A 27,957-nucleotide genomic window follows, 5' to 3' on the forward strand; every position below is an offset into this window, starting at 1 on the left:
CCTCTGTCCTCTCTCCCACTGCCCCCAGGTTCCCCTCCACCGGCAAGTGTGTCCCCGGTGTGGCCACCCGGCGGAGCGAGGAGCGCAGCGCCCACAGCTCGAGGGACCCGGCACGCGGCAGAAAGCGACCGCCGAGCCGGCAGCGGGATCCGCTCGCCCGAGCGCTCAGCGGCGGCGGCCGGGACACCCTCGGCAGCACCCCGGGCTTTGAGGAGCCGCGCCCGCCCCCGCCGGGGTCGGAGCGCGCGGAGCCGCCTCCCCGCACGCTCTTGGGGCCCCTGCCACCCCTATGAGAGAAGCAGAAGCCGGGCCAAGGAGCTGGACACTCGGCAGCTGGACTCCTCCTCAAGCCCAAGCGCCTCCTCCACCCGCGCCCCTCCAGCACCCGTGAAGCGAAATGCTACCGCCAAGCTCCAGCTGAAAGGGGAAGGGGCCGGCGCCATCCCCGCGCTCGGAATCCGGCCCCCGCGGCGGCTGCGCGTCCCGGCCGCGGGCCCGCGGGCCCGGGAGTGAGCAGGAGGAGGAGGAGGAGAGGCCGCCGGCCCGGCTTTGGCCGGGGCCGGGGAGGAGGGACGGGGCGGGGGGAGGGCGCGGGGGGCGGGGAGGGGGCCCCGGCGGATAAAGATGGCAATGTCTCTCATTCAAGCGTGCCGCAGTCTGGCTCTCTCAACATGGCTGCTTTCCTTTTGTTTCGTGCATCTGCTCTGCCTGGACTTTACCGTGGCTGAGAAGGAGGAATGGTACACCGCCTTCGTGAACATCACCTACGCGGAGCCCGCGCCGGACTCCGGGCCCGGAGTGGCGGGCGGCGGTGGCACCGAGCTGCACACCGAGAAGACTGAGTGCGGGCGCTACGGGGAGCACTCGCCCAAGCAGGACGCGCGCGGGGAGGTGGTCATGGCCAGCTCGGCCCACGACCGCCTCGCCTGCGACCCCAACACCAAGTTCGCCGCCCCGGCCCACGGCAAGAACTGGATAGCCCTCATCCCCAAGGGCAACTGCACGTACAAGGATAAGATCCGGAACGCCTTCCTGCAGAACGCCTCCGCGGTGGTCATCTTTAACGTGGGCTCCAACACCAACGAGACCATCACCATGTCCCATGCAGGTAAGTGGCCCCGGGCGGGTGAGCGGCGGACGCGGGCGGGGGGGAGGGGAGCCCCAGGGGATGGAGGCGCCGAGAAGGATCCAGCGCCCGCCTTCTAGCTCCTTTCTGGGAGGTCTGCGCGGAAGACGCGTCTCTGTTCCCCGGACCTATTAAGTTTTGCTTTGCGTTACTTCGAGGGGGTTTACAAAGAAAGGAGGACTAATCGGATCGCGGGGGAAGGAGGACCAAGACCGGAGAGTGTGTTCGGATTAGACAAGTGTCGGACGTGGGTTAGCTGAGGTGGGCTAACTTCCTAGAAGGATCTGGAAGATGAAGTTTGGGGGCAGGGCTCACGTATTGTCCTCAGTTGTGGACCTGCCCCGCACCTGTTTGGAACCAGCAGATCTGATAACTCAGCTCTGCACCCGTGTGTGCATCAGGTATACTACTGATGCAGGCGTTTCTGTGTCAGGCGGTGGGTAGGGTTACTGGTGCTGGCAGCTCACCGCCGCTAACTTGCTCCTTCAAGTCAGGTTTCAGCTCTGGGAGATTAAGAGTTTCCCCCCTGCTGGGTTGACGTACATCATAAATAATAATAAAAGTCCTGTGCTCTGTGGCAGTCGGAGAAGCTGACAGGCAGACACGATGGTAAATAATCCTCAACCTGCCAAGAAGAGCATGGTGGCCATAAAGTTATGCCTACTTTTCCAGTATTTCATTATCCTTTGCATGAGTGGGAGGTTAAATATGCTGAAGGTTTTCTTTCTGGCAAGAATGAGGCGATTTCAGGGTAGAAAGAATAAGCTTTTCTTAATGATTGCAGGGTGCCAGGGCTAGAAATACATTACTGCCCCCAAACTGGTATTTATTTACCCTTAGGCCTGACATGCCAGTGCTTCCGCGGTAGGAACCAAAAGAAAAAAAAAAAAAAAAAAGTCCTCTCCAGCCTTGTCAGCATAATCAGCTACTTTTAGCAGTCTGGCCTCCTTGAGTTGGGCCCTCCTTCCCCAGAGGGGTTCCTGGGCTGAGGCTGTGGCATCCCCAAGGAGGGGGAGGAAATAGAAATGACAGATGCATTTTCTGACAGTTGTCTAATCAAAAATGTCATTTTCTTTAAAAGCCACGTTTTAATAAAGTTATGCTACTGAAATGGAACACCAAGCTTTGGCTGTATTGTTGGGGGGGCGGCGGTGCATTCTTGGGGACAAGGTTTTATTCTGAGAGCTGTATTACCTGTTAATGAAGTATAGAATTGATCTGTCCCTGGAAATCAACACCAGCTGTCTTCAACAAGGAACTTGTCAACCTTAACACAAACAGGTGGAGTGGGGAAAGTTCAGTGCTTTTAACACATAGGCCAGAAAATGCAGTCCCTTAATTAATGAAGAGGAGAGGCAGTTCACTTTTTAGAAAAGCTATGATAGAGCATTTGGGAGCAATTGATATGTTTTCTTGAGCTCAACAGTTTTGTAGTGGAACAGATTGTACCCCAACATTGAGTCCTAGGAGCACTACTTAAACTTTGTGATATTCAAGGATTTGGAGGACTATGGAAGATCACTTTAGGTCACATAAAGTATCTTTAAACATTTAATATTTAAACCTTGATTTGAGGGGTTGTGAGGAGGGTTTTGTTGTTGTTGTTCTGTAAATTCCAAAAAGATTGTTAGCTAATTTTCGGGGTTCTTTAAATGTTTCTCTATGCATATGCATGAAATGTTAAACTTGGCTTCTTTGAACAGAAAGAGGCATCATTTGTTCCTGTCTAAAAAGGTTTTCCAGAACTGCCAACACATTGGATCAATTGATGACTTGCCTGTTCTTAAAGAAAGCTGATTTTCCGTACAAATGATGCTTAGTGGGACATAAGCATAAACATAGTGGGAATAAAGGGTTTAGTAATAGTTTGAAAGTTAAAGGCTAGAAAATGTAAACAAAATTCTCTAGTTTCATTATGCTGTTTCCAAAAATGTGTTAACACTGTATTTGCTAATAGCTATGAAACTTCTATATTATCATTTGACATATTGCCACATTAGGAGACACTTCAGTCAGATTGCATTGATTTTTGCTAAAGTCTCATTATAAGGAGATACATGACTGTGCAGCTTGGCAAACCCTTCACTTTACTCTTAAATAGGTTTCCTGAGTTTCAAACGCTGAGATGCCATCACTGATCTGTCTGTCCCTGTCTTTCCCTCAGCTCCAGAAGTTGAAGGCTTTACTTTTTTCTAGTTAAGTTGGAGTCCTATTTCTAAATTCATCTTAGGAAATGGTATACATTTTAGATGTGGATCCGTCTTCCTAAGGATCCAGAGGATCCTTACATTTGTAAACTTTTAAATTCAGAGTCTCCAAAAAGCTAACATCAGACTTTGCATGATTTTTTTTTTTAATCTCACCTCTCCTCTAAATCCTTTATTTTTGGAACTGCTAACTTTAGGTGAGAAAGTCAGAATTTAGTTACACCACCTATCATGTAATATGTATGCATTTGGAGTGACATGATCCCGACATACCCACTGTCTTGAAATTCAGTTAAATAGTCAGTTACCCTTTCCATATAAACTTCTTTCTGATTTTTTTTTTCTTTTCTTGCTGAAATAATTTTGGGTTTCTGCCACTTCTGCAATTATGGTTTATCATTCACAAAGACACAGATTCTCCTTGAATACACTAGTACTTTTGCTTTATAACTGGTTTTTACAAATCTTTTTGAAAAATATGACTGCTTTATTGAGAAAGAATTCACATTTACAATTCACACATTTAAAGTATGCAATTGAATGGCTTTTACTCTTCGGAGAGTTGTACAACCCTCACCACTAATTCCAAAAAGAAACCCTGTGTGCATTAGCAGTTACTCCTCTTTCCTCTCCAGACCCCCAGCCCTAGGCAATGACTAATCTACTTTCTGTATATTTGCCTATACTGGATATTTCCTTTACAGATGGGACCATGCTTACATCTGTAGCTGGCACATAGAAGTCAATAAATATTAACCCTTAGAAGCATTGTATACACTGATATGCTTATCCATAAACTGGATCCAAAAGAACTCTAGGGTGCACTGAGGCCATAGCGGCCCTGGCGAAGAGCTCTTTATTGACCCTCCCATGCTTTGAAGACCAGAGCAGTTGTGCTGGTTCCTGTCTGGCTTCTGTGATTTGAGACAAGAGTGTTCTACCTCCCTCTGTTGGCTGTTGAACATTTAAGGATTCTCCTGTTGCATTTGTGCTTTGTCTTGGCTTAAATTGTAATCTCATTTTAGCAGGGACCTGTATGGTCAACAGGATAGATTTATGTGTATGGAGACAGTTTGTGACTGGGTTGTGACATTGTAGGAATGATCCATTTTTTTTTTTCCTTTCTTAAGAGCGTGTATTTGCTGTCTTTGTCCTTTGCTAGTGTGCAGACAGAGGGAAATGAGAAAACTAAACATCTATCTGAATGGAAAAACTTTTGAGGGACTTGGTCCCTAATAGTACTTAGAGATGGAGGAATGGAAGAGGTGCTTAAGCTGGTTAGAGAGTAAGCTCAGCTTGGTGAGGAGGAGCCCAGGATGAGATCTATCCCATGTATTCTAGCACTTGTCCAATGTGGGAGGAGAAAACAGGAGGTTTACTGACACTTTCTTGTGTCGGTGTGTGCTAAGAGTTTTATTTTTTAATTTGTTTTTAATGTTTATTTTTGAGAGAGCACAAGCAGGGGAGGGGCAGAAAGAGAGGGAGACAGAGGATCCTAAGTTGACTCTGTGCTGACAGCGGCGAGCCTGACGTGGGTCTTGAACTCACAAACCACAAGATCATGACCCCAGCCAAAGTCCGCTGCTCAACTGACGGAGCCACTCAGGCACCCCTAAGAGTTTTAATTCATGGGTTCTCGCTACATTTGTGGCCGTTATTTTAATTGGTAAAGTCTACCTTTGCCTTAACCTCTTTAAAGGAACTAGCTGCTATAATTAATTTTTTATGGGACTCATAATTTTCTAGAATGTGTTTTACATTTTCCTTCAATTGGTATGTTTGCATTGACGCTTTTCTTTAGTATATTGTGGTTCTCTCTTTGAGAAGTGATAATATTGGCCATGTAGTGCCTATTTTGTGTCAGGCATGTCGTAGGAACCTTATGTGTATTAGCTCATTTAATTCTTACAACAACGCTTAGATGGGTACTATTATTACCCTGACGTACTGCGACCTAGAGGAACTGAGGACCTAGATACGGAGAGGTAACTTGGCCATGAAGGTGGCAGGTGGTGGAACCAGGCTTGCAAAGCTGAGTAGTCTGTCTCCCAAGTCTGTGCTTGCAACTACTGCTCTGTATTCTCTCTCAATTTGCAAGGACACTGTAAAAACTATGATTTAATGCATACAGGAAATGATGTAAAGTGAGTTCTTCATAATACTCTAACAAGTCTATAGGCTGAATGCCCTGTGACTCACACACTGGATTTTTGTGATGGGATAGATGGGACCTTCTGCTCAGGGCTCTCCTCCTCCAGATATCCCTCTGAGTAACTGGCTTTGGGTCAGTCACTTTTTCTATTCTGGACCTCCGTTTTCTCTCTCTGTAAAATGAGAGGTTTGGATTAGTTGATATCTAAGAGCTGTTTGAACTCCATAATTCCTTATATATTCAGAAATCAAGCTGTTTCTACTAAAATCCAAGATTTCTGCCTTTTCTTCATCACAAAAACTGACCGCAGGGACCCGTGTCCCACATGGCAACAGGCAGCTGGAGCAGAGAGTGGCTGGCCATTGATATGGGCAGTGTGCTGGTTAGTTGGCCCCGTCCCCATCTCTTATGGTCTGGCTCCTGGCCTGTGCCACTTATTTTGCCCCTGCCTCAAGCCCAAGGCCATTGTATTTGGGGCCCCAGCTTTATGGAGTCAAACCAGTGTCAGTGAGAAATTACAGAAAGCCGACTTTTTCTAGTAAAGGGAAGTGTTCACAAGGATAGAAGAACCGTTCATAAAGGGGAGAGGCTTCCTTGGGAGGTGAAGCTTTCTCTTGTGTTCAGAATGAAACTGAATGAGGGTGCTGTGGAGTTGCTGAGTGCGAGAGTCACGCACAGGCTTCCACTGGGTGATGCCTTAAGGGTCTTCTGGAGCCCAAGCACTCATGATTCTCTATCATTTGGATATTTAAGAAACCCTTGAGCCTCAGTTTTCCACTTAGCTTCTCTGTATGCGTCTTAAGAGAAAAATATCATTTATGCTTGGTCTTAATCTCCCGGGCCAAACCATCTCACCCTCCCCATTTAGTATTTATATACTTATTTATTTGGCACTAAACTACCTCTTCACTGGTCTCTCTAGTGGCAGCCAGACATCCAAGAGCCAGGAATTCCAGACTGTTATTAAAAGCCATAATTCAGTGTCAGAGTTAGATAACATTCTTGGCAGTGTAACCTAATATGGCCTGGGCATTTCAAGAGACCGTATGACTTGTTTACTAGTTTGGGTCATAGAAAGACCAATCTGGGGGATTTGGAAGGCATCTTACCTTCTAGCCTTCCAGCCTTTAGTAAGAATTCCATCCTTCTCTCTCCTGATGGCTCTGTTCTTAAAAGTCCCCAGGCTTCTCAAAAAGGAAGGAATTTATGACCACAAAATCTGGAAAGATTTAGAAAGAACCTGGGACTTTTAAACTTTGCTTCCTAGTTTTATAGAAAGGAGGAATTATGCTTCTGATGGGATGTTAATTTGTCTAGGGCCCAGCCTCCACTTTTGAAAAGGATATTAGCCGTTGTCATTGCATTTCTGGACCTAAAACTTAGTATATGAGGAATTTAATATCTTGATAGCCCCTGAAAGTCTTCAGTTTATCCCTAGAGGAGATGCTTTGCCTTGTATACACTCTAAAGAGGATCTTCACTTACTGCTGTGAGTTGAAGTGATGCTGGAATTCAGCGCAGTTGATCATGTAAATTGAGAGATGCTAAATTTGAGTTAAAATGAAATTCAAATCCTATTCAGATGATCTCCGCTTTTAAGGATTTTGTTGGGAACATAAAACCCAGAGGAAAAAAGGCCGCCTTGTGCTGTGTGATTGTTCTCCACTAAGCTACAATTATGGTGGTTCTGTTCAATGGAAACCTTGTCTATAAGTATAATGTAAGTTTTTATTTTAAACTCTGAAGGATCATTCACTTGACAGTTCAACTGAAGTGTGGTTTATGGATTGGAGTCAAAGTATTTTATGATTATGTTTCTAGTCCTTATTTTTCTATGTGACAGGAAGGTTGAATTTCTTTTACTTCAAAAGCTTTGGTGATAAATTGATTTCTGTAAGTATCTTAAACATTTTTTGTCTATTCCATAATATATAAGTGGTATTTAGAAAAACTTTTTCAGTAGAAATAAGCATCATTTGTCATAAAGTTAAGGCTTATGCGTTAGACTCTTAGCTTTTTTGATATTAAATATGTGAATATTTCATAATACAGGTTAAAGATTTTTAGAAATAATTTTGTACTAAATATATGGCTCATGCATGTCCTTTCCCTTGGCAAAGATGAGTACATGGATGAGTACATGGAATGAGTACATGGAATACATATTTTAGGTAAGATCCAGGAAATGTTTTTTAACCAATTCGACCTGGTATTTCTCCATCATAAATGGCTTTTTACATAGTCCACTTAAGCATTACTGAAAAGGCAAAGATTTGAGATTTTCCCGAGAGCTGACATGCACAAATGCCTTTTTTTTTCTCCTTTAATTTTTTCCTTTGGTCCCCCCTTTCCACAGAAGATATTCATGTGGCCATTCTGTAGCTATGAACTGACTAAACCTACATCTGGAATGTAATTACAGATGACCCAAAGAATAGTGGAATCGGATAGATGTTTTCTCCTTTATTTACCAGGAAGCTGCTGGAAATGTTTTTCCTCCCAGATACCCACCAGACGGGCTGCCTCTCTCAGATCCCTTCTCTAATGTGACCTCACCACAAAGGCACTCCCTAGCTACACTATTTAAAGTAGCAGCACCCCTCCCCCACTCACCATCCTCCACACTCCCTACCTCTCTCTCTGCTTCATTTTACTTCTCATTAACATGTTTGTTGTCTGTCTCCTCCCCCGGAATATAAGACCCACAGGAAGCAGGGCTTTTAGACATCTTTTGTTCATCACAGAGTTCCCAAAGCCTAGAAGAGTCCCTGGTGCATGGAAAATGCTTAGTAAATATTGTTAAGATCTGTGAAATAACCCGGAGACTAGAAAGATGGACTGTGTCAATACGTTGGTCTCTCATGTCATGAAGAAATATTCTGTGACCCTAACATTTTTCTTAGCTTTTGACTTACATAAGTGAAGTCAGGGAGATTCTAATTTGAGTCTCCCACTGAAATGTTTATTCTGCATGTAGAATGTGGCAGGAAGTAGGTGCCTGGTTCATGTCCTTGGTCTAAAGGGAAAAAAGACATAAGCAGGAGGGTCTCAAAAATAAGTTGCAAATACAATTCTGTACATGTGTTTCTTGTCCTGCTGTTTTAGCAAATACATATCTTTTTCTCTTCTTTTAAATGAGAGACCTATGCCTTATAGAAAAACTTGAAAATCTGGAACATTTAAAAAGAGGGAAGATAACAAAAACCACCCTTAACCCAACCACTTTTTTTTTTCACTATGTGGATGCATATTTACTTTTACCAAACTGGGGATATATTACGTGTTTTGTGGCTTTTTAAAATTTAAGGGTACATTTTGAAATTTGTTTCCACAATATTTCTATGATGATCCCACTTTCCCCCTATATAAACAATGCTACCGTAAACATCTTGTGTACCTAAAAATGGGTGCATGTCCATGGTTACTTTCTTAGGTCAAGTTCCTGAATATGGGACTAATTAGTCAAAGGCTTCTCCTGTGTGGCTGGAAAGCAGGGTCTTTTGCAACCCATTTCATGGTCTTTAGAGGTGTGCTCACTCACTAGTATGGCTCTGTTGAAGGAGAAAGAACCTCTGTCAATTATTGGAGCTACTAGTCTTGTAGCATAGCTTTTCTCCAAGCTAGACTAGTTTGGCAGCTCGGGCAAGACACCAAAGGTAGAGAATCAGAAGAAATGAAGCTTGGGTAATAGAGTCATCAGGATGGCAATTAGTGGAACTCCTCTGTTCCCTTACATTTATCTATGTCTTGGGGATGTGAAATGCAAATCGGAAACCGTGTGTTTGGAGACGCAGGTTTCATTTGTGGTTCTACCTCACATTGGCTTTACCAATGGCAAGTCGCCTCCCCTCCCCGGCTCTCGTTTTCTTTCAGTTGAAAGTGAGGAGCAGGAGGCTCCTGGAGGGGGACTTGGTTTAGATTAGTGATTCTCCACTCTGGCTGCACATTAGAATCACCTGGGGAGTTTAAAAATTCTAGATGCTCAGGTCCTACCTGCAGAAATTCTGATGTAATTGGTCAGGTGGGCAGAGGACTCTCTGGATGAGGCTAATGTGCAGCCAGGGTTGACAGCCACCTCACTGGGTGGATCTAAAGTCTTCCTTGAGTTCTTATATTCCATAGTTTTTTTTTTTTTTTTAAGTTTGTTTATTTTGAAAAAGAAAGCACGAGTGAAGGAGGGGCAGAGAGAGAATCCCAAGTAGGCTCCACGCTGTTGGCCCCAGAGCTTGAGGCAAGGCTCGATCTCACGACTGTGAGATCACGACCTGAGCCGAGATCAAGAGTTGGATGTTTAACTGCGCCACCCAGGCGGCCCCACCTAGTTCTTAATAATTTAAAGATATAGTGACTTTTTTTCCTTTGACGATATCTGAATTCCACATGAGAATTTTTAAAATTTCAGGATTATAGTGATCAAAACTATGAGGGTGTGTACAGTAAGTATTATTTCAAGACGTGAGTTAGTGATTCACAAATAATTACCAGATTTTGGAGACCAGCAAGAACACAAACAGATGGCAAATACAGCAAGTACAAGAAAGCACAGAAACTTCTGTAATAGTCAAAAAGAGTACAAAAATGAGTCAGAAATGATTAGACAATTAAGTTGGGTGAAATTTCATTGATGTGATAAATGTTCATTATCTTTTTTTTAATGTTTATTTTGAGGGGGAGAGAGGGAGAGGGAGGGAGTGGGGGGGGAGAGAGAGAGAGAGAAAAGCATGCAAGTGGGGGAGGGGCAGAAAAAGAGGGAGACACAGAATGTGAAGCAGGCTCCAGGCTCTGAGCTGTCAGCACAGAGCCCAACATGAGACTTGAACTCCTGAACCGTGAGATCATGACCTGAGCCGAAGTCAGATGCTTAACCGACTGAGCCACCCAAGTGTCCCTTAATGTTCATTATCTTGATTATAGGCTTCTAGGATTAGAGGTAGAGATATCATGGTATTTTTTTACCGAGTAGGAAGTACCCCATTTGGCACATCATCATTGTTATTACCCAGTTTGGGAGGCAGCACAGGGTGGTGGTGGGAAAGACCGTTCTGGTACACGGCCGGCCTGGGTCTGAACCCTGACAGTCACTTGCCTAAGGAGACAAAGAATCATAGGTATGGAGATAGAAATGTGAAGTCCTCTGATTGGTGAGAGTGATAGAGGTTTGTGGGATTTGAGCACAGTGGAAAAGATGCTGTCAAGACCTAAGAGTCTCACAGGGCAGACGGGGCTTGCACTCTCAGGAAGCAAGTGATTAACCTAAAGCCTTTGAGTCTTCACCTGTGAATGAGCCTCGTGTGTTATCCATCAGAACTGCTGTGAACTTACACAAGAGAGTAGCCACTGTGAGCATGTAGTGTTAGCTCAGATTTTTGTCAAAAGAAATATGTGGAGACTCGGACTCCAGCCTTCCCACCTTGTATTCTCACCAGCTGAATCCCAACTATCCTGCTCTCGGCCTGGACTGCCGTCGCTCCTGCTCCCGTTCCTGCTCCCTGCAATCTGTTCCCCATCCAGCAGACAGAATGAATTTTTAAAAATCAAAGGACATCACTCCCTTGCTCAGATCTTCCAGGGGCTGCGTATCATACTTGGAACCAGGTCAGAGGTCTTGCTGTCACCCCCAGGGTCTGGTGTGGCCCCTGCCTGCTGTCCAAGCCTCTGTTCCGGCCACATTTCCCCTCACTCTTTCCCGCCCCTCTTTCTGGTCCTCAGACATGCCCAACTTGCTGCCACCTTGGGGCCTTTCAAATGCTCTTTCCTTCAGCTTTTTTTTTTTTTTTTAATTTTTTTTTTTTTTAACGTTTATTTATTTTTGAGACGGAGAGAGACAAAGCATGAACGGGGGAGGGGTCAGAGAGAGGGAGACACAGAATCTGAAACAGGCTTCAGGCTTTGAGCTGTCAGCACAGAGCCCGATGCAGGGCTCGAACTCATGGACCGTGAGATCATGACCTGAGCCGAAGTCAGCCGCTTAACCGACTGAGCCACCCAGGCACCCCGACCCTTCAGCTTTTTTGATATAATTATTATCTATATAGCAAATCTCTTTCTGAAACATCTCTGTATGCTTCTGAAATATGTGAGAATGACCTCTAAACAGGAATATCTGGTAGATTTGTATCTGGTTCCCCCTTATTTAACCAAATTATTTTTTAATTTTGTTTTAATGTTTATTTTTGAGAGAGAGACAGAGCATGAGTAGGGGAGGGTCAGAGAGAGAGAGAGACACAGAATCTGAAGCAGGCTCCAGGCTCTGAGTGGTCAGCACAGAGCCCAACGCAGGGCTTGAACCCACAGACCATGAGTTCGTGACCTGAGCTGAAGTCAGACGACTAACCAACTGAACCATCCGGGCACCCCAACAAAATTATTTTTTAAATGCAGGTTGCTCGTCTGTCACCTGTACCCTGAGGGGAATAGCTTTCAGCAAAGTCCAATGTGGTAGCGCTAGAATCATGGGATTTAATCACTCAAATGGGCAGGGAGAGTTACCAGTCACCACCCTCAATTTTTTGTGGATTTCCTCCAGATTTTTACATGGCTCATTCCTTCATATCAACGGACCCTGCTTAGTCGTTCCCTTTATCAAGAGTTTTCCTTGGCCACATAAAGTTTTGTTGGGGGGGGGGGTTGTTTTATTTACTGCTACTCATTCTCTCCTCCTTTATTCTCCCTTATTTTTCTTCATAGCATTTATCATTTGAAATTGTTCTATTATTTCATTCATTCATTGATTACGGTTTATCTCCCCTGTGAGGACATAAGCTCCACAAAGGCAAGGGTCTGGTCTTAACTGCTGTATTCCTGGAGCCTGGAACATTAAAGACATCCAGTAAATGTCTTTTGAAAATGAGCAGATAAATGAAAGGTAGAATATGTACCCGTCCATATTTTTAAAAACATTTTTAACATTTATTCATTTTTGAGAACCAGAGCATGAGTGTGGGAGGGGCAGAGAGAGAGGGAGACATAGAATCCGAAGTCGGCTGCAGGTTCTGAGCTGTCAGCACAGAGCCCAACGCAGGGCTCGAACTCACAAACCATGAGATCATGGCCTGAGCTGAAGTCAGACACTTAACCAGCTGAGCCACCTAGGCACCCGTACCCATCCATAGTTTTCAGATGCATTGATCACTTAATGGGTGAAGTAATGACTAGATTACATACACCTTATTTGCCTTACATTGAATGTAAGATTTAAGTTGAGACATTAAAAACCTCATTTCTTATCCTATGCACAGAACTATTCCTGCTGGGCCTGTGCTAAGGGGATTCATCTACTGCTTAACTTGAACTTAACCCTTGATGAGGTGCCTCCTTAGGGTGCTCAGGGAACCATCCTTTCCCTATTCATTTGCTCCCCTATTTCCATTGCTCAGCAAATGGAAAGGGCCTTTTTCTTTTGGCCTCCAGTCAGGAATGTTGGAGGATCTGGAGCAGGAAGCCAGTCAACTATTTTCTGAAATCTTCTATAATCCTACCAGCGTATCTAAGGGCACCTGGTTGCCTGGTCCCCAACACCTACAAACAAGTGTTTCTCTGTTTTGAGGAGCTTTGCTTTGGAGGTCTGCAAGGGCTCTTTTTACAGACCATGGAACAGAAATGTCCTTTGAAGTCAGCTATTACGAAATACAAGAAATCTGGAAGAAGTACCTGGACATAGTGTTGCCTGGGTGTTTTTACTAGGAGTTGGGCATCTGGTAGATTGGGTACTTCAAGGGAACCTGAGTGTTACCACAAGGACATCTTCTAGGTTGATGGTAAATGCTACCTGTATAGTTTTTGAATCTCTCTGCGTACACACTACTTCATTACAGAAGAATCTGAAGTTAATGGGGCAGGAAGAAGGATGTCAGGATTTCTGCAAATGAAGGAAATAACAAATGACAGATGACCGATGAGATAGGCCAGATCGTGACCTTTTGGGCAATGAGAGCACTATGAGAAAAATCTCAAGTTTTCTCTGAAATTGAGTAAGAGGACTTTGTTAAAGCAATTGTCGTAGCATTTGAGGTTTGCTCTAGAATGAATTTAATTTCCTATGTATTTGTGTGCCTTTGCTTTTTAGTTCTTAAGAACTATATGCATAAAGTTTGAAGCAATTAGGTAATATCCCTATCAGTTTAATAGTTCATTTTCTGTGGAAAACACATACTGTATCATTACTTTGTTCTTTGTTCTTTTCATAACTGCACTTGTTATATGAAACTGATCCCATTTTACTGAGATTAATTCCTTACCTGACTGTTTCTCCTGCTAGACTGTGAGATTCCTGAGTGAGGGTGCTTTGTGCCTCCAGCCCCTTGCCCTGGTAACTGCCTCCAGCCCCTTGCCCTGGTAACCACAGGTTTCTTGAATGATTCCCCATCAGTGGTAATATTAGCTAATCTGCTCAATCATGACCCATCTTGATGCCATTCACCTGGTGGGAGGTACCTGGCTTTTATATCAAGCATTTAAAGGAAATAATCAGCATCTTATGAGGCTCATCTTGGCAAACACTAAACCTGCACAGGAGAGGTAAGTGTCCTTCTCATAGGGCCATGCTCAGAAAAAACGTGAAGTGATGCTTTATTACATGCAAACCGAGTTCTGTAGATTAAAAGTTTTTAGTCTCTTTCATCCTGTCGACCTTTCCAACCGTCTTGAAAAACCATTCACCTAATTAAAACTCGATTCTTCTAAGTTAGAAAGTCTTATTCTCTTTGACTCTTGTAATTTGGCTTACTGCTGTCTGAAACTAATCAACTTTCTCCCATTTCTGCCGAGATACTAAATTAAGTATATCTTAGCTTATTACTCATGAAGACTTTTGAGTTTTATTAATTTAGTCATATTGTGAAAAAGACATTACCTTGTGGGTAAGAGGGGGAGAAAAGCCATTTTCTTTAGTGAAGCTAATTAGAACCTTAGAAGCATTTTGAACCATAGCATAACCATGAGCCTGCTTGTTATTTTTATATTTAGTCTTTGAAAAGATGGCACATAATTACTAAAGTACATTTTGTGCATTTCAGAATAAGTGATATTTTGGCATTAAAATGAAATTTGAGTAGGTTAAGATATTGGAACACAGTGCATGCTGTCGCTGTTATGCTAAAACAATTGCAGTTCATTGACTCATGCAAATCTATTCTGTTGTGTTTCCTGTTCGCATCTCATCACATTTACCACCAGAACAACTTGAATGAGAAAACAACAGCTCAAACTCTGGCCCTTGACTGATTGATAGATTTGATTGCTTTGACATTTTTCAAAGGAACGACAGTCCTGAAATAGGCCATTACCTTGTTTGGCCTAATTGGTCACCACCATATTTCTAGAAAAGATACGCTGTCACAAGGGAGACTGATTGGTAGGGGGAGTGGTCGCTGTCAGCGTTCATTCCACTGTCCTGTGCTTCTGGGTGGGTCTCAGCCCCAGATTCCGTCCATCCTTTTCAGGGAGTGGGAATTTCGGGTGAACGGACATGTTTCCTTTCTGTAGCCGACAGGCAGTTTGAGTAAGCTTCTATCTCCACACCAGGTAGCAAGTCTTCCATAGTGTATGGTGTTTGGTATTCTTCAGCTGTACTCCAGGCTGAGAAAAACCTAAGATAGAAGGAACCAGGATCATTCGCTTCATCTTCACCAAAAGGCAGAGAAGCAATGGGAACCAGGATCATCTAAAACGTTTGTTCAATTGCCAGGGTGACGGGGCAGCAGGATTCAAAGGCAAGTAGGTGTGACACAGTCCTCTCCACTTGCCAGTGCTTTGTTGTCTAGCAACTCTGTGATGGACAAAGTCGGACTGGGCCTTGGTATTCATGAGCTTAGGGCCATTCAGCAGGCCTGACACCAGTTCCCTAGGGGGTCAGGGCCTGCGGAGCACTGACATGTCGAGTGCTGCAAGCGAGGTGGCTAGACAATAGCCGAGGAGCCCATCGGCAGCCACATGGCCATTGTAAATAGCCACTGTGCTCTTTCTCACGTGCCCCAACTTCTCTTCCCATGGGAGACCACTGAGAAAAATTCTCTCCTTTTTTGAATAAGACCAGACATCCTTTCTGCAAATCACCTCTTCCGGTTCCAGGCTTCTCTATGAAATCTGTCACCTTGTTCATTAGAGGAACTCCGCAAATCTTTGTTAGATTGAATAAATATTAGACCTTGTTCTGAACACATGAGACTCCAGCACTTGCAGTAGATGTCTTTCAGACTTTACTTCTTTCACAGACCCTATGTTGTTGGAAACTTGCCCAGAGTCACAGATGGACAAAAGCAAAGCTGGTATTTTAATCCAGATCTATATAAATTTCAACTGTATGGTGAGGCGTATAGGATTTCTTTGACTTTCTACTAATTTTTGTGTCAGTGTACTTTTTTATGAGGGGAAAAATTTCTTCACAGATGATAAGCTGTAGAGAAACGCTATTTCCCATAAAAATTGGGAAACTTAATCTGCCATTGTTAAATTCATTGCATATCTGCAGCGTGTGGTTCTTTGGTTGCACAAGAAATATTTCTTATTGAAGTTATAAGGTATAAATTACTAGGGATTTAATTGTTCCACAAGTCAAGTCCTGTCCCCTGTGGATGTGGTAATGTCTTTGGTATATTATAGTCCTTGTCTGTAAATTTGGTAAAGAATAGTTCTAGTTCTAGGGATTTATTCCCATTAGTTTTGTTTTTTTTTTTAATTTTTTTTTTCAACGTTTATTTATTTTTTTGGGACAGAGAGAGACAGAGCATGAACGGGGGAGGGGCAGAGAGAGAGGGAGACACAGAATCGGAAACAGGCTCCAGGCTCTGAGCCATCAGCCCAGAGCCCGACGCGGGGCTCGAACTCACGGACCGCGAGATAGTGACCTGGCTGAAGTCGGACACTTAACCTACTGCGCCACCCAGGCGCCCCTATTCCCATTAGTTAAACACGATGCTGTTCTTAGAGAATTGCGTCAAGCCCCTGTCTGCTAATGCTATTAAAGTAAAAGGGTCTCTGCAAACTTCTGCCACAGAATGTTATTTTTAGTTTTATAAACAAATCATTCTCTTCACATTTATCCAACTGTGATTTTCCTAGGTTTGTAATTACTCTTAACATTTGCAAACCAATACCAAATCCCATTTGCCAGAAAAATATTTCAAGGTCAAAATAAAAGAATGGCGCTTCCTGTCATTATGAGATTTTAAAAAGTGTGTGTGTATATGTGTGTGTGAATATAGTCTATAGTGTAACATTTTAATTGGTTCTGGATGATGTCTAATTCATGTAGTCCCAGAACAGTTCTGCTTTCTCATTAAATTGCTACACCCTTGATTTTAAATAAGATTTTCTTTAATTAGGTTTGTGGTTCTTCATGCTCAGTAACTCGTCTATTTTTAGTGTTCTTTTTTCGCTTATTTTAACTAATTCCTAGTATATTCTACTTGTAAGATTCTTATTGGTAAGAGTACTCCTAAAATCTGTTTTTCTTCACAGACACACATAGTTTTACCTTGTACACAAATCTCCCCAGGTGCAAGCAGGACGAAAAGACCCTTCTAGTGTGAGCTTCTATCTGCCTGTTGGTCTGTGGGTTTGTAGTTTTTTTTTGTCTGTATTATCAAAATTACCCAGGTCTTCTATTATTTTTTAATTAACCACAAAATAGAAATAGGCCTTTACTGAGGGATTTTAGATATCAACATTGATCATTTTATTTTATTGATAAAATGATGAACTCATACTTTTTATCAATGAAAACCACGAGACCCTAAGAGTTTGCCTTACTGGAGACCACACAGCAGAGAATAAGTGTAGTTGGGAGGGAAACTGCCTTCGATGGTATCTGTGAAATACCACTTAGGGACCACTTCTTCTGGATCAGAATCTTCTACCTTGGTGCTATTGGTATCTTTGGCCCTATTACTTCTGTACATAGTAGGTTTTGTGAGCTGGTTCATTTCTGATCTTTTTTTTTTTTTTTGATATTTATTTATTTTTGCGAGAGCACAAGCAGAGGAGGGGCAGAGAGAGGGGAACAGAGGATCTGAAGTTCTCTGTGTGCTGACAGGCTGACGACAGGGAGCATGATACGGGGCTTGAACTCACAAACCATGAGATCGTGACCTGAGCTGAAGTCGGACACTCAATTGAATGAGCCACCCAGGTGCCCGTCTGGTCTGTTCTTACTCCTAGGGCATGGCCCTTCAGGTTACTTACCAGATAATCTCTTTCTCAGTGGATCCAGAAGAGTAGATTTTGCTCTCTGCTACCCTGAGATTGCCAAAATAGCTGATTGTCTTTTTAGCCTCTGAACAGTTGCTTTCTGATTGGTTTCAAAGCATGTTCCTCTGATAATGAGCAGCTCAGGAGTCATCAGAGACCTCAGGAGGAAATTGCATGCAGAATGTTTTAGGTATGGTTCCTTTTTATCCCTGGTCCTTGAATCTCTCAAGTCCTGGCAACTTAGTTATCCTTGAACTTTGATTTTTTTTTTTTTTTCTTCCTCCCCCTCCCTCAACTTGTAAGATTGCAGCAAGTCCTAGGCCGCTGTTTTCTGCTTGGTCACTATGATTTGAGATCTGATTTCACAAACTTCCCTAAGTGGGAAAAAGGCAGCAAATGTAGAGCTCCCTTCTGTGTATTTTCTTTCTTCCTAGGCTGTTGGACCCTCATGTTCTTGTTGCTTTGGTTACTCTCGTGATCTTAAATTGTTATTTGACTTTTTTTTTTGAGAGAGAGAGCGAGTCAGCAATCAGGGGAGGTGCTGAGGGAAGGAGGGAGGGAGGGAGAGAGAGAGAGAGAGAGAGAGAGACAGACTTCCAAGCAGGTTCTGCACTGTCAGTGCAAAGCCAGACGTGGGGTTCCATCTCCCAAACCATGAGATCATGACCTGAGCAGAAATCAAGAGTTGGATGCTCAACCGACTGAGCCACCCGGGTGCCCCTAATTAAAAAAAAAAAAAGAAAAAAATCTTCTGTTGTTGTTAACGGAAGGGTTATTCTGTTACTGTCTGCTCATAATAGGTAGAAAAAGAAATCAGCCTTCTTGTTTTTGCTCATACATTTCTGTTCCTAGGATTCCCGTAGGATCTGCCATCTGTTGTCTTGCCCCCAAGGCCTGTCTTAAATGCTTCCTCTTTGCTTAGGGAATTCCTTCTCCCTTTTAGATGTGAACTCTTCCTTACACATTCTCAGGTAGACTTTTCATCTGTACATGTTTTAAAGTATTTGCCGTGTTTTATCATGAATCTTACATTTGTGTATCCCCATCATTAGATTTGGAGTGACCGGAGGGCAGGGTAATTCTACTTCTACACCCTTGCTTCCTTCATAACACCTAGCACAAAGGACAGGACCTTATTCAAAGCACATGCTCAGAATGATGTATAGAACTGAAATGACCGCAGAGCACTGGCTAGAATGGGCAGCAGACCTCTCTAAGTTTGGAACTAGAATGTATCCCATACAAAATGTGCTTGAGATGATAGGAACAGAGTCATGGTAATTGTATCCTATTATTTGGAATAAAATTGGGCTGGGGGTAAAGAGCAAAGCAGACCTAATTAGTTCCTTTTTCCCCCCTTACTTTATGAAATTATCACTTCCACTCATTGACCACCAAGCATCTCTCATTGTGCTGTGAACTTTTACATAGATTATCTCACTTAATCGTCTCAGAAGCCCTCTGGGGTTAGCTTACTTGGACGACAGATGAGATGATCAAGTTTGGGCAACAGGCCCTAAATCACACTCTTAGTTTAGTGGCACAACTGGTCTTGAGTGCCAGTGAAATTCCAGAGCCTGAGCTGTGGGGCACATGTGATGGGATGGGTTTTCTGTCTTCATGCTGCAATTAACTGCTAAAAAGAAGATAGAGTTCCTTCTATTGACATGCAAATATGTTTACGTAGCTTGCGATGTAAATACAGTGAATCTTGGGCAAATCCTTGAACATGTTGAGCCTCAGTGTATTCAACTCTAAAATGGCAATCAAGATGGTACTTAGCAAATTTTGTTGAATCTAAAATACCACTGATGTTAAGATGTAAAAATGTCTTTTGTACACTGAGAAAAAACCGTATCACCACTTTGACATGGTATTGATTAGAAGAAGCATCCTGATTTCAGAGATACTAAAGTGTAACAAAAAGTCTTCATAGAACTGAACTTTATTATGTCATAACTTTGTTGTGAGAATTTTTGAGTGTAAAGCACTTGGCGTAGAACCTTTAAATTATTAAATAAAGGATTATGAAATATTGATAATGCGCCAGTATGTAATCTAAGAATCCTTGTGACAGTGGAGACACATGGAATTTGTTTTAAAAGAGTCCGTATTAAAACTAGAACAATATTCTTAACAGAGCAGCTAACAGCATGCTGGTACCAACTAGGGCATGTAAGAATTAACCCAGTTGCAAGAACTCTGCAGAAGACTGGCCTGCCCCAGCAGTTGTAATCAAATGGACTCCCCGGGTCTGAAGCAGGCACAGGCCAAGAGCACTGCAGAGATGTGAGCTCTGTGTGGAGAGCACTGTCTCACGCCATTCCTCCATGAATTGTATGCTAAGAGGTAACCGTAACAACTCTCCGAGAGGGGAGGAAGAAGGAAATCCAGTTAATACAAAGTGAACCATGCTGGCTGTAATAGAAGATGTAATTGATGTGTTGGGATTTGTCAAAAGACGGCCAGGAGAGCTGAAAGATCAGACCTGTGAGCTGTCTTTGCCTCAGCCCAGGGTAGTGACATTTTAATGATTCAACGAAAGAATAAAATATATCCCATTTGAATGGATGAATTACTAAGCTAGTTAAAATGGTTTGATCTCTTCTAGTTTTCTCAAAAATTCTATTCGTGTAGTAGGGAGGGTAATACACGATACAGACAGTCCCCTTTTCATGGAGCCCATATGGCATGAGAGTATTGTCAGGAGATGATGTAGCAGCCTTCATGACGGTTACGTGGGTCCTCATCACTTGAGCACCATTACATACAAAAGGAAACAAACATTTTTCAAGAATTTACTGTGGGTCAGGCATTGTGCTGGCCTGTCACATCATTATTTAGATGGGCTACATGGATTTCTGGTTAGAGCCAGACTAGAACCCGTCTGCACAGACATAGATCGCAGTTCTGCCTCCTAATAGCTTTGCTACCTGGGACAAGTTAACTGACTCCTGCTTCAGTTTCCTTGCATGTGAAATGGGAATAATAGGTTCTGTTTCATGGGATTCTTACAAGAATTAAAGGGTTGGGGGCGCCTGGGTGGCGCAGTCGGTTGAGTGTCCGACTTCAGCCAGGTCACGATCTCGCGGTCTGGGAGTTCGAGCCCCGCATCGGGCTCTGGGCTGATGGCTCAGAGCCTGGAGCCTGTTTCCGATTCTGTGTCTCCCTCTCTCTCTGCCCCTCCCCCGTTCATGCTCTGTCTCTCTCTGTCCCAAAAATAAATAAACGTTGAAAAAAAAAAATTAAAAAAAAAAAAAAAAGAATTAAAGGGTTGATATGTGTAAAGCATTTATACATATAAATATGATAATAACACTTGCTAATAAGACAGCAAAGTAATCTGTGGTACTCATGTCAGTTCATGTCAGTTCACTCATGTAGGACTCATGTCAGTTTTATCAGAAGCCTGTATTTTATAATCTCTCTTTACTTGCTAATATCTAGTATCCTAACGCTGGACAGATTACATTAATTTGTTAACTTTGATTTCTAGAAACACCGAATGCCGTGACAGATAAACCTATTCTTCATTGTGTTTATATTCATCCCCAATTTGGGCATTGGCTGTAGAATCCTCTTTTTTTTTAATTAAAAAAAAGTTTATTTTGAAGCAGAGCCTGTGTGTGCTCTTGTGAATGGGGGTGAGGGGAGGGCAGAGAAAGAGGGAGGGAATCCCAAGCAGGCTCTGCACTGTCAGAGTAGAGCCCAGCATGGGGCTCGATCCCACAAACTGCAAGACCATGACTTGAGCTGAAACCAAGAGTTGGACACTGAACCAACTGAGCCACCCAGGTGCCCCTGTGTAGAATCTCTTCTTAACCTTTCATATGTTTCAGGTGAAAGAACAAGCATTAAAAGATTATACTCTTGGATCATACTTAATATAATTGTATCTAGCATAGTACTTCTTTTTGATTTCATTTATTCTTAGTACTTCATAGATGGAAAAGATACTGTTATCTCAGCCTACAGGGCAAGGAATTGAAGCTCAGAGTTTGAGTTCTGGCGAAAGTAGAACTCAAATTCACATCTTAATTAGATGTGAATTAATTTTTTGCTGTGTTTACATATTTACTTAGTGGCTGTTAATTGAGCACCTACTATGTGCAGGTGTATTAAATCTTAGCTATACCAAGAACAACATACCACTTTTTTCTGAAAGATTACTGTCTGACAAAGAGGTGGAGTTTGATGTATATTAGTGTGAACAGAGTACTAGAGGAGCCCCCAGGAATGATTAAGTCACCTAGAGATTTGAGGGAGATTTTATGGAGAAAGTGATATTTGAAAATAAGCAGAATTGTGAGGAAAGTAAAGATGCGAGCACATTAAGCAAAGGGTTATTTGTGTGATTATTGAGAGAAGGTGAATGAACCAGAGTGACAAGTAAGTGGTCTTATGCTGAGATGAGACAAAAAACTAGTTTGAGACAGGAAGAGTGCTGAGGACGTTGGCCGTTTCTTATAGGTGATGGGAAACCATTAAAGGCTCTTAAGTAGACATTGTCAGAGCTCTGCTTTAGAAAGTAATTGTGCTGGGGTGCCTGGGTGGCTCAGTCGGTTGAGTGTCCGACTTCAGCTCAGGTCATGATCTCACGGTTCGTGAGTTCGAGCCCCGCGTTGGGCTCTGTGCTGACAGCTCGGAGCCTGGAGAGTGTTTCAGATTCCATGTCTCCCTCTCTCTCTGTCCTTCCCCCACTCATGCTCTGTCTCAAAAATAAATAAACATTAGAAAAAAAAATTAAAAATGTACTAACTGTACTGAAGAGTGTGTATAAGAGACACAGATTTTTAGGGGATGTTAATTATAAGGCTGGTAACAATGGTCTCGAGATTTCAGAAAAGCTTCTAGAAATTGGTGTCTGAATATAGATGGTGGACTAAATGACATTTTGGGCTGGGTGATTGATGAACAACATAAGAAAGGGAATGTAAGAAAAAGGTTTGGAAGGAAAACGTGGATTCGGTGCTGGGCGTGTTACATTTGAGGAGGTTGATGCTGCACGCTGATGTTAGTGCCGCTAATGTGGCAATGAAGATGGATGGACCAACAATGGAGGAGGTTTAAGGTGAGGATAAAGCCTGGGGGCAGGGGGCAGGATCTTGGGGATTGCTAGTGGGAAGGAACTTTTTGGTTACAGGACAGCCAAAATGACTCAAATTATGGGAATCTAGGAATGAGCAAGTTTCAGTAAAGAGGTATGGAACAGTACCACATCCTAAGAGGTCAAGGGCCTGAGGCTATTGGATTTGCCGGGTAATGATACCCCGGGACTAGATGATATCAAAACCCCTATCCAGTTAATCCTCAACTTGGAAGTTTTTGTTTCTAGATTTGCCCAAGGGCCTGTAATAGATCAATAGGCCAGTCTGGAGAAATTCTTTAATTTACGAAACCATCATGGAGGTTTATTCCTGTTTATCTATGGGTATGAATTTGGTGTTGCATTGCTAATCCTGGCACTTAAGTCTCCAGAAAGAAACGCGTTAATGTTTGGGTTGTATGGAATATATAGAATTCATCATAAGACTCTCCGAATTTAACTTAACCTTCTACACAAGGGGCCTGCAGTGTTGGGATAATAAAAATGATGGCTGAATCCAGTTATATTAATATTTGGATGCCAGATCATGATGGGGATAGACAGTGTCTCAGATTGCAGTTGAAGTAGAGAGGTCGGGGTGTGTGTGAGTGTTATCAGCATCATGGTGCTGGAAGTGCCCGAGTTTCTATTCAGGCCTTACTGGAATGATTTCAACTGAGACCTCCTTTCCAAACTTACAAAGATAGAAACATTCAAAGATAATTCATTATTTGAATGATCATTGTGTAGGCCATTGCAAACACTGGCATTTTAACAAGCATTACTCCCTCCCCCACCAAAAAATAGGCTGACAATTGGGGTCTTTATGTCTGCAGCCAATTTGGATTTGGGACACTGAATGGAATCTTTAAACTATTGAGAGAGGAGGGAAACAAAGTTTTGCTAAGCTTGAATGCATCATTCTTAATGTATAGGGAGATCTAAGGTAAAATCTAGTCAGTGCAAAGTTATAGTCTTTTAATTCTTTTCTTTCTTAAAGAATGGAAACATTTTATAGCTCTTCTGTTGAGTTGCTACTCAGCTCTGACTGCCCTTGGCTTTATTGGAGATGATTCAAAACAAAAGACCAAGGTTTTTGCACTGAGAATTTTGCCCAGTGATGTCATAAACAGATGGGAAGATGGCTCTGGTGGTTATGCTTGGAACCCACACAATAAGAATGAGCGGATACTTTCTTGCATCTTTACTAGTGACCTCTGACCTGAATTCTAGGAGTCTCTGTTCTCCTCCTGTGCTCTGTAGCTGCCAAACACTCTCACGGTTGAACTAATTAGGTGATGTGCTTAAATCAAGCAAACTTGACCTTCCTCCTGTACCCCCAAACCTCATCACCCATATGCTTCTCTTTACAATCCCTGATCAGAACATACTGTCTCCATTATTTCCCTGTTGCAGTGTAAACTTGTTAAATTATTATGGGCTTATTCAGAGTTGAAGTAAAAACACTCCTTATTTCTCGCTGCAGTCTTACTGCCTTGTCATGTAATAAAAGCTAAGTGGATGTCCCCAGGCCTTTGTGTTTGGAATTTTGTGTAAACAAAATCATTCTGATACCTAAGAGAACACAACTTGACATACGAAACTTCCACACTGGTGTTTGAGGTTTTCTCTGAATACCTCAATTTAATTATATTTCCACCTGTCTCATTAACCTTTTATATTATTTTTTTCCTAGCTTCAACTCAAAAGATAAATTTAGAAGGTTATACAAACTCTCAAATGAAGCAGAAGAGAAAAACAATTATAATTCACTGCATGTGTATGGGTAGCTATTGTTTCGCAAAACTTACATTACATACACCCATGTATGTGTGTGAAAGGTCACAATGGGTTTAAAAGCTAAGGTCATAGATAATATTCCAGTGATTCACCATAATTCTTTCTCTACTCTGTGAGAATGCTTACAGTGTCAAGCATTATGACCATGTGTATTCTCCCCTGTACCGAGTAGTCTGGAAGCAGGCTGATACCTGCTCCCACCACGATGTTTGCTGATAGAAGCTTGCACAGTAGGGCTTCTGGGTAAAGAAGAGTGTTCACAACTCAGAGGCTAGTCTTTGCCGAACAAAAGCCAGGAAGATCTCTAACACTATCCCTCGATTGTGCAGGTGTGCTTATAGCTTTTATCAGAGGCAGAGAGGGCTGTGTGTTCACGTCAAACAAGGGTCTCTGGCAATTTAATCTCATGTGAACTAGCAAATGGGATCCAGAATCTCTCTAGCAGTAGTAGTACAGTTGATGGACCCTGCATAGTAAAGGAGAAAGGCTGTGTACTTTAATCTCCAAATCCTAGGGGATGAGGAGATGAAGAGTATGCAGTTAGTGGGGTACCCGGGTGGCTCAGTCGGTTTTAGCTCTTGGTTTTAGCTCAGGTCATGATCTCACGGTTCATGAGTTCAAGCCCTGTGTCGTCGGGCTCTGTGCTGGCAGCATGGAGCCTACTTGGGATTCTCTGTCTCCCTGTTTCTCTGCCCCTCCCCTACTCAAGCTGTCTCCGTCTCTCTCAAAATAAATAGATAAAGCTAAAAGTATGCAGTTAGTATCTTCATTTTGAAAGTGTCTGAGAAGGCAGTGAATGAGTATTTGACAAGAGAATCTGGTGGAAAGCTTGTGGACTAGAAACCATGACCACCCTGTGCTCTCCCGGCTATGTGAGGAGACGCCACAGGGACACCAGAACCCCACTCTCCTTCTAGTAGAGTTCTATCTAGTTTTTAGTTTTATGTTTATTATTCACTTACTTTGTAAGACAGCTGCGTAGTAAAATGGCGTACAGTTCATTCTGTGGTATAAGATGAATAGTCTCAACCATGGCTTTATGAATTCAGAAGTTACAAGGCGCTTCCTCGTGGATTATCAGTAGACCCCAGCCATGGCAGGTTCACCTGTAGTTGCAGTCACTGGGTTGATGTCCAACCGATCCAGGAAAGCAGGATCACCATAGAGTGGTTTCTGGATGAGGTTATTTCTGCTGGCGACCACTACAACTCACGTAGGAATTTCCCAACTATGGGATGAATGTGACATTAGCTCCTCTTTTAACATGGAAACCACGAACCTGATACTGCTCCCTGATACTGTCAGGACAAGTAGAAGGTGGCTAAATGGCCAGGTATTTGTGCTGAATTGTGTTCATGACCTTTAGGAAAGGAAGGGAAGGATCAGGGAACGTTATCTCCTATATGGATTATTGCTTTTCTTTCTTGTTTCTTAAATTCTGGGTCTTTCGGCCACTCTAGGTTTTTTTTTTTTTTTTTTTTTTTATAGGGTAAGCTAAGCAGTAAAAGCCTAATAGATATTTAACAGTGTTGATAGAGAAATGGTTTGAAGAAAAGATCTTTTGTAGATATGCTTGAAAGCTTATCTTAAATCTGTTTCTCTAGTATGCATCCTTGTGCGGTACTCTCAATCAGATGACTCCCAGGTTGGTAAATGTCAAAAGGGAAAAGGTATACTGAAATCATGTTCCTGTATGGCCTTTGCATTGTATTGGATCAGTTTGTGGTATGAAGATCTGAATATCCCTGATGCCATTACTTATTAAATGTTAGATACACAATATTTATGTTTATCACTTTGGACTTGATAGAAGAACAAATATTACTCCTTTCCATTAGTGAAAAGATTGTAGACTGTTCCAGAATTCTCTCCAATTAGAGATAAAAATCTCTCACCTTGTTCTTGCAAGAGGGAATTGTACATTTAATTTTTTATGGAAATTACTGCCTTCCTTAGGAAAGATTTTGAAAGAACTTGAAGATGTTTATAACTATATAAAGACTAGAACATAGCTAGCATACTATAAAGTTGTGCAAACAGTATTTGGGTAAAGAAGTAAAATCCAGATGTCAGCCGGGAGTCTCAGTTCCTTGAGGTCTACGTTGTATTGATTTGAATTGTCATTCTATGTTCTATAAAAGTTTAAATCCTTCCCTGAGATTTTTTTGAGCTTCCCAGGGAACTCAGGGAACTTATATTGTCATGGTTATCATGAGATTTTTGCTGATGTCTGTTTCACACCACACTGATCCAAACCTAATCAGGTTTCAGTCTCTCTACTGCACCCTCCCTACCACCCCACCCCACCCCACCACCAAGACAAAGACCTTACTAAAACATATAACACATGCACACAAAATTTCAGTCACATTTTCGTGTACCAGATTTTACTGAAATTCTCACGGGATCACATTATATACTGTATAGTTCAATACTGCATCTTAGATATTTTTGTCCTTGAAAAAAAAATTTTTTTTTTTAACTTTGTTATGTCGAGCCACTTCATGGTGGAGCCCTGTGTTCAAACTGGCATCTCTGGTCCCCGATTCTTCCATCTGTTCCCCTGAAACAGATATTATCTCAGAAGTCGAAGCAGTCCTTCTTGGCCTTTCTATATTCTCATGCGGTTTCTTAGTAGACTTCATGTTTGGTGTAGGGCTCCAGGATGGACTACAGTTCCCATGGCGGCTGTGCAAGATTTTGACCATAACTCACCAGAAGGGTCTCCTCCCCTGGCTTCTCTCTCCTCTTTCTTTACCAGCTGCCAGCTCCAGAACCATCCATTTCTCTCCCAGTTTGTTGTGGACCAGTTTCACCCCCCTTCCCTGAAGCTTTGGAAGCAGTGGATGCTCTGCTCTGAAGTTCTTTCATCTCCTGCCCCAATCGAAGATATTTCCTGTTTTCAGAGTGATTCTGGTGCCAGCTTCTTGGAAAGTACTGTTTATTTCACCCTTTTATACCAGCAGGGATGAGAAGTGTGATCATCATAGGAAATGATATTAAAGCTATAAATAATACAATCCTAGGATTCGTTTTTACTATAACTACATGGGGAGCAAAAATAGAGATACAGGGACGGTAGAAAGGGGGAAAGTCCCCAGAAGGATGCATTTCAGAAATAAAACCCTGGCAGAGTTAGGTAATTACAGAATAGATCTTTTAAGGAAGTGCTGAAAGAACTCTGTCTCTGTGATTGGTAAAAAAACAACTGGAAAAATAATTCGACATGCTTTTTAAAGCCAATCTGTGCTGGCTGAGGTTAGGGGGTCAGAAGTCTAATAAAACTTTTTGAGGTTTGTAACCTTGACTTTCAAGTCAATCCAGTCCTTGTGTAATGAGGAAGAGAAACACAGATCAAACTGTGCTCTCTTAATGTAAGAGAGGCAATATAGCAAAACAT

The 27,957-nt window shown here is 42.5% G+C and overlaps 1 protein-coding gene across 3 annotated transcripts in view; it reads left to right on the forward strand.

Moving 5' to 3' along the window:
- Positions 1-589: 589 nt before the first annotated feature.
- RNF150 (ring finger protein 150) overlaps positions 590-27,957 on the forward strand; it is a 292,634-nt gene continuing 265,266 nt past the window's right edge. For 2 of the 3 annotated variants that reach the window (XM_086704179.1, XM_086704180.1), the window contains exon 1: positions 590-1,108. In XM_086704179.1, coding sequence (XP_086560305.1) covers positions 625-1,108 — 484 coding nt within the window. In that variant the 5' untranslated portion in view covers positions 590-624. The remainder of the gene's footprint in view (positions 1,109-27,957) is intronic. The other variant, XM_086704178.1, reaches the window with a different exon arrangement.

The sequence above is a fragment of the Puma concolor genome, chromosome B1, assembly GCF_028749965.1.
Source record: "Puma concolor isolate L17-30 chromosome B1, mPumCon1.1.hap2, whole genome shotgun sequence".
Taxonomy (NCBI): domain Eukaryota; kingdom Metazoa; phylum Chordata; class Mammalia; order Carnivora; family Felidae; genus Puma; species Puma concolor.